The 7,154-nt window shown below is 33.7% G+C and overlaps 1 protein-coding gene across 1 annotated transcript in view; it reads right to left on the minus strand.

The window, feature by feature from the left end:
- LOC107699105 (cytosolic purine 5'-nucleotidase-like) overlaps nucleotides 1–7,154 on the minus strand; it is a 38,771-nt gene that overhangs the window by 30,201 nt on the left and 1,416 nt on the right. The window contains exons 2-3 of the mRNA XM_016500280.1: nucleotides 6,045–6,168; nucleotides 3,186–3,259 (exon numbers count right to left, since the gene is read on the minus strand). Coding sequence (XP_016355766.1) covers nucleotides 3,186–3,259; nucleotides 6,045–6,148 — 178 coding nt within the window. The 5' untranslated portion in view covers nucleotides 6,149–6,168. The remainder of the gene's footprint in view (nucleotides 1–3,185; nucleotides 3,260–6,044; nucleotides 6,169–7,154) is intronic.

A 7,154-nucleotide genomic window follows, 5' to 3' on the forward strand; every position in this document is an offset into this window, starting at 1 on the left:
AGTAAAATACACAAATAACATTAAGATTGTGTTTCTGATTAAATAAAGCAGTAACTGATGTCATAAAATCACCTGTATGTTTTGATTTAAAGGTCAGAAGCTATAGCTTACATGAATAAAAACTACAAACATGTCACTTGTAAATTAAATCACTATATATATATATATATATATATATATATATGTACAGATTTATTCATTAATGTGTGATATATTTTTCCAAACAGATTATACAAACTTAAATGCAAGGAGCTCTAAAAGATTTTCAGGATTTTCAGAATCTCTAACGCTTTAGACCATCTACAAATGTTAAATCTTCAAATAAAATGTTAAGGTTACCACTGCATCTGTCTGAAGGACAAAAAATGCAGAAATTGATTTATAGTTATTTTGAAAGCTTTCAATGTACTCTTATTATAAAATAACTTAATTACTTCGTTTTTTTTATTCTAGCATGCAAGTTTTTGTTAAAAACTAACCAAAATTAAAGATAATTTGTTTATAATCTCTGCACAGAAGAGACCGTCTCGGTTACGTATGTAACTCACCTTCCCTGAAGGAAGGAACGGAGACGTCACGTCGGTGAACGACGAATTGGGATCTCGCTTAGAGAGACCAATCCACTTCGAGTGTAAACTAAACGAGCCAATGCACATTGGCATCTATAGCTTACATGAAAAAAAATCACAAACATGACACTTGTAAATTACATAATTTTATATATACAGATTTATTCATTAATGTGTGATATATTTTTCCAAACAGATTATACAAACTTAAATGCAAGGAGCTCTAAAAGATTTTCAGGATTTTCAGAATCTCTAACGCTTTAGACCATCTACAAATGTTAAATCTTCAAATAAAATGTTAAGGTTACCACTGCATCTGTCTGAAGAGAAAAAAATGCAGTGATTAATTTATAGTTGATTTATAGTTATTTTCAAAGCTTTCAATGAACTCTCATTATAAGAACTCTCATTCATTATTGTTTTTTTTTTATCTAACAAGTAAGTTTTTGTTAAAAACTAACCAAAATTAAATATAATTTGTTTATAATCTCTGCACAGGAGAGACTTCGTGTTTTTTTCCAAGCAAAAGGAAATATATCGGTATCGGCATCTGTTATCGGCCAAAATGAGTTGAAAAATATAGGCAAAAAAAAAATCAAATATTGTGCATCCCTAGAATACAACTTTAAAGATTTAACTTTAAAGATTTTTTTTTTTCAAGTCTTTAATTGGTGCCACTTTACAATAAGGTTCATTAGTTAACATGAGTTAACTACTTTAGTTAACATGAACCAAGCATGAACAATACTTCTACAAGATTTATTAATCTTAGTTAATGTTAATTTCAACATCTACTAATGCATTATTAAAATTAAAACTTGTGCTTGTTAACATAAGTTAATGCATTGTGAATTAGCATGAACTAAAAATGAACAACTGTAATTTCACTAACATTAACAAAGATTAATAAATACTGTAAAAAATGTATTGTTCATTGTTTATTCTTGTTAGTCAATACATTAACTAACATTCGCTAATGGAACCTTATTGTAAAGTGTTACCCTTTTAATTTGCTACATTGATTAAAAAAATCGGAAGCATTCTGAAGTTAAAATACCATTTAAACAGCGTTTTATTTCTCTGTCCTGTGAAAAAAACATCTGATCTATTCAAAGAATGCAGAGGTGGCGGGTTTCATCTGTGATTTAATGGACTGTCAGGTTGAAGAGCTGTCAACACAAAGCTTAGATAGAGAGTTTGTGCCACAGCTCTGTCCACGTGCAGGGAATTATCTTGCATGCTGGTCCCAATCACAAAGGGGATTTGGTTATGGAATGGAATAAGCAACAAGAAATATTAATCAGGGCTTGGAAAGTGATCTTAAAACCCTGTATGGTTTGGTGTAATGCTTCTCAAAGCCTGGATTTAAGATCAACAATAAATGCTAACATCTATTAATATTCTATTGTAGAGCCACAGAAAAAGAAAATTGGTCTCATCCAAGAGTTAAGAGTGAAAATTTGTCTTGAGAGGCTTTTGAGTATAACATAATGGAATAAATAAAAGAGAATGAAAAATGTTTTTTTATTTATTATACCTTAAAAAGGATAGTTGACCCCCAAAAAATGAAACACTTTTGTCATTTACTCACCATGTCATTCCAAACATGTATGACTTTCATTTTTTTATCATAGAAGAAGATATTTTGAAAAGTGTCTCAATGTTGTTGTTTTTTTGTTTTGACCATACAATGAAAGTCATTGTGATCCGGTGTGGTTTTGAAACCTAGGACTTTCAAACCATTCTTCTTTTGCATTCTTCTTTTTGCATACAGGTTTGGAAAGTCATGAGAGGGAGTAAATGATGACAGAATTCTCATTTAGCTATCTATCAAGAATGATCAAAAGTTAGTTGGCTAAAAAGACATCTCAAGATTGTAAGACTACGGTATGTTTGCCAAATAATTTTTGTCCGTTTCCTGTTATTGACTGTTATGGATTTTTCAGGACCTCTAAACTGTGGTTGCAACTTGATCAGAGGATAAGAAACAATATAGCTTCATACTTGTAAACATTTGCACTTGGTTACAGCCAGCTATAATGTGGAGGATGTCAACAGCTGAGTGTCCTCAGAATTTAGCTTAAGCCATATTAGCTGCTGGCTATGAGACATGTTATCCAACTCTAAAGAGTCATCCATTCTAACTGTCAAAGAACTGATCTGCTTTCTCAGGGCCCAAATCCTGGTTAGTGAGAACCAAACTCTCTCTTATTTCAGGTTCTTGGCTGACCTAAATATCATAAATAATTTAAGATGTAAATATGGTGGCTTGTATTATTTTAATGGTCATTCCAACAAACTAAGCCCCTAGCCAAAAACAAACTCCAGGGTTTAGATCACATAAAATGAGGCACTTTGTGTACACGAGACATCACCTCGATTTTCCAGACTCCAAAACCAGACGAGGAGTGGCTAAATATATCGAAGAACCCTACTGTATGTTTACCCTGACATTCTAAGCAAGAGTGTTACTGGCTCCAAGAGACACCCAAACATGAGGACAGATCTTCTGAGATTTTTCAGAAATGGGCACATTCTTAGTGCTGTAAACGCAAAGTGGGAATTGGACTGTGAACATTTAAACGTAATCATCAAAGAAAGTAGGGAACACCTTACCTGCTAAAGTGTAGTCCATGTCAAAGCCGAAGCATTTAATCTTTTCCATGGCCAGACTTCTGTTCACAAACACTCTGGGGAAGAATGTGAAACATTCAGGGGTGTATTTGGTTGCAATATTCTGCAATTCTCAATTTTGATTAAAAATTAAATTTTGAAAAAATAAAATTTCTCAAGATACTTATATTTCAGGAAAAAAGGGTTAACTTTCAGAAAAAAAAAAAAAATTTACAAACTACTACAGTATGGCATTCCAAGCAATAAATAAACTCCCATACCCGAGGCCACCATGCTGAGTGATCTGCAATTATTATTTTGCACACTTACAGCTCTATGCTTTAGTCCACAAGCCATGACATCTAATGCCACGATATGAACACAAAGGAAATTCTGAATCACTCGCTGTGCATGCATATAATCTGATACTGACATAGATAAACCACAAACTGCCATTGTATTCATAGTTTTACAAGAGATTCAAAGTCTACACTGTAGCAAGAAACAATTTCAACAACTTAAAATTAATTCTAAACTTTTATATAGCAGCTGAATAAATGTAAAGTAATATATTTTTACTACACAAAAAAAAAAAAAAAATTCGGAAATGATCATCAGAATCGTCAGGCCTGTGTTAAACATTTTACAACCCTATAAAAATGTACAAAATTTAAAAAGAAAATCATTATTACCATAAAAAAAAACTATTACTTTGATCAATCCTACCTTGTTGTGGCATAACACTGGACTACATCCCATGATTCACTTTTCCAGGTAAGACCTGTGCACTGCATTCTGAGTGGATGTCACTGCTCTAGCTGGTCTGTCAAGCCCATTTCCCTGTTCACCCTGTTACCCCCACAGCAAAAAATAGACCACTCTCTCTGCTTTCTTGTCATTGAATTTCTGACTTGTTGCAAAAATGATTGTGCCAGTTCTACAGCATTCTCTGTTGTTGTGCCAGTTGTTGAGTTAGGGGTTGTTTGCTTCCCTTCAAAGACATCTAGAACAATCAACAACAGCAGGAAGAACCAGGCAGGTGCAGTGGCTCAGACAACAGAGTGTGCATCACTAGTTAGAGACAGCTGGTAAACAGATTACTCTTGTATCTCAAATGGATCTTCATTGTTGCCCAATTCTGTAATAGGCTACTTATACTGTACAAGAGACACTATAAAGGGGAGGAGACGAACCTCTCATATAAAAATGAATGGAAGAAATTACGGTGAATGTAGAAATGGGAAGTACTGCCTTTCAGCTAAAAGAGCCAATTGCCTTTTTAAGTTTGTTTACTTAGAAACATGCATGTGAAAACGATTAAGTAATGTTTGTTTAGTAATATTTAGTTGAAAATAGGGACGCACCAAAATAAATTTTTTACAAAAACACAGAAACCAAAACTAAGCCAACAAACCAAAAATCATGTATTTGGGTAGCTCAATTTGGTTAAATAGGTAATTGAGTAATTGAACTTGGTTTGCTGTTTAGGGTGTCAAGTTTTCAGGTGATAAACCAGTTGCAGTTAAGCTCTTCAACGACAATCTTGTTGAATACTGTTGTCTCTTGATATTTCTTCTGAACAAATTTTAAATATTGCTGTTTTACAATCCTTTTGGTCAATGATTGCTCTCCAACATATTTTGTCCAAAATGTTTTTTTTTTCTTTTTCAGGTGCAGCTGATTGTTTTTGGGTGTGGAAATTGTGTATCACTGGTTGAAATGTCATCTTGATAAGCAGATTGGAAGTTTTCAAAAACTTACCTTAAGATCGCTCATTAAGATAATAAATGATATTCGCTTAAATTCTGATTCTGGCAAAATATCCAATTCCTTGTTTTACTGTTGTGATTATTTTTTCATTTATTTTATGTAAAGCACTTTGAATTACCATTGCGTATGAAATGTGCTATATAAATAAATTTGCCTTGCCTTAAAAGAAACATGATTTTATTCTACACAGCAATGAGGGTTGAGCAATTTTCGGGACCGTATTCTTTTATTTATTCTTTTCATTTTCTATAGCTCCACCACTATGTTCCACAGAGTTAACACATTTTTCACTACATACATACATACATACACACCAGAAATAACCACTGCCTTTGGACCTCAAATAGACTGTATGGACAGTGGAATCCCTGCCATGACACATGACATTTACTTTTCCTTATCTAAACACACTTATCTGGGTAATGGAACAAGGCAGTGAACTTTTGGCTTCAGCACAGAGAAATGTAAAGTCAAAGTTCACGTATAGTACAAAGAGTAAACTACATTCTAATACAGATGTGACCTTCGGTTGGATTAATACCACAAGTGACGGTGTGTGCTAAAGGTGCAGATTTTTTGTGAAGAACCGAATGGCACCCCTCTTATCTACTGAAGATTGCATAATGCCACTGCATGGCAAATTCCATATTTGTGGGGTTGCACAAGCTTCTCTATGTTCCTCAGTCACCATGTGCCCATGTTCACTATGTAGTTTAAAACAACGCTGCAGGGTTTGGCCTATAATTAAGTAACTCTCTTCTTTATTTTACTTTACCAGAGTAGCTGCTGTCTAAATAATAGGATCTTTTCTTGACAGAGTTGCTTACATTCTTAACATGACACATAAAATCATGGAGTATGTAATGCTTAGTGACAACTATTATAAACTCTTAGACTCAATGGGCTCTTCTAAAATGAGTGGATTGCAAACAAACGACACTTTATCTAAATAGAAAGAATTAAGGATAACACACAAAATGCAATTTCCTTTTGAGGAGATGATGTCTCTGTATTCTAACTGACAAATCTTTCTTTCTAAGCCTAGCAACCCAAACACAGTAATTATACAGTCAGTCTATTCTTCTGATATACCTATGATAGGCCTCTCTCCTGTATTTCTTCATCGCCAGTCCATCCATGTTTGCTGGGAGATCTGCATAGTCCTGAAGTCGATCGCTCCATGATGTCGTCATCATTAAATCTCTCAGTTCTGAGTCTGTAGAAAGATTTAAAAGATCTATTAAACACTTTGAGAAAAAAGAAAGAAACAGAAAAACCTTGAGTAATGTTTTTTAAAAAATTTTTTTTCTTTTTATCTGTCTTAGGCACCAAAAGATCACATTAAAGCATGAATGCACTCAGATTTATTAGATTGGATTAGTTCTTTTTTGTACATTTTATCACCTACTAAACAAGCCAATACACAACTTCTGCCAGTTTATGTGCCTGCTTCTAATCTAATTGCATCAGAATCAAGAAAGACAAGAATAACGACTTGATTTGCTTATCTGAGTGATTTAAACAGATAGCAGTCTTGTAACACTTTGTCTGATTGTTTCTCATACAAGAAAAGCCCACTAAGTCATTGTGAAATCTATTTTGTGACTGAAATGTTTGACAAATATTAAGTCTTCTATTACATTTTCACAACTTCTGGTAAAGATACTATGCTTCCAATTTAGCTTGCCAATACAAACAACCTCTGCATTTGAAATACTTTCGTTTTTTGGTATGGAAAGGGTTCAAGTACGTGGACAAAATGCAGGCAAGCAACCAGAAAACAGACAACCTGATATTGTCTACCCTCTCTCTCTTGAAAGAAGTTAAATTACATCTCACAAAAATTAAGAAAATTCAAACTATTGAAGCAAGATATGCAGCATAGAAACTTGAGTCAGCATACTGAGGCCGGTGGCCTTCACAAAGGCTGACTTGCACAAACAAGCTGGAGACATTAAGGGCAAAGGAAGGAGATTTTCCCACCACCCGTCTATTTTATGATCGTTATGCTGAGGGAAAAGGGGATGCGAGATAGTAGGGTTTGAAAAGAATTTTAGGTGGTGCTGACATCATTTCTCTTCTGTAATACAAGCATATAAAAAAATAAAATAAAAAACACTCTCACTCTTTTTCAAATACATGCCCCTTAGGACAAACAGAAAAAAATAGGCCTCCTTCCACAAAAAAAAAAAAAAAAAAAGA

This window comes from Sinocyclocheilus anshuiensis, unplaced genomic scaffold (genome assembly GCF_001515605.1).
Source record: "Sinocyclocheilus anshuiensis isolate Anshui unplaced genomic scaffold, SAMN03320099.WGS_v1.1 scaffold94, whole genome shotgun sequence".
NCBI lineage: Eukaryota > Metazoa > Chordata > Actinopteri > Cypriniformes > Cyprinidae > Sinocyclocheilus > Sinocyclocheilus anshuiensis.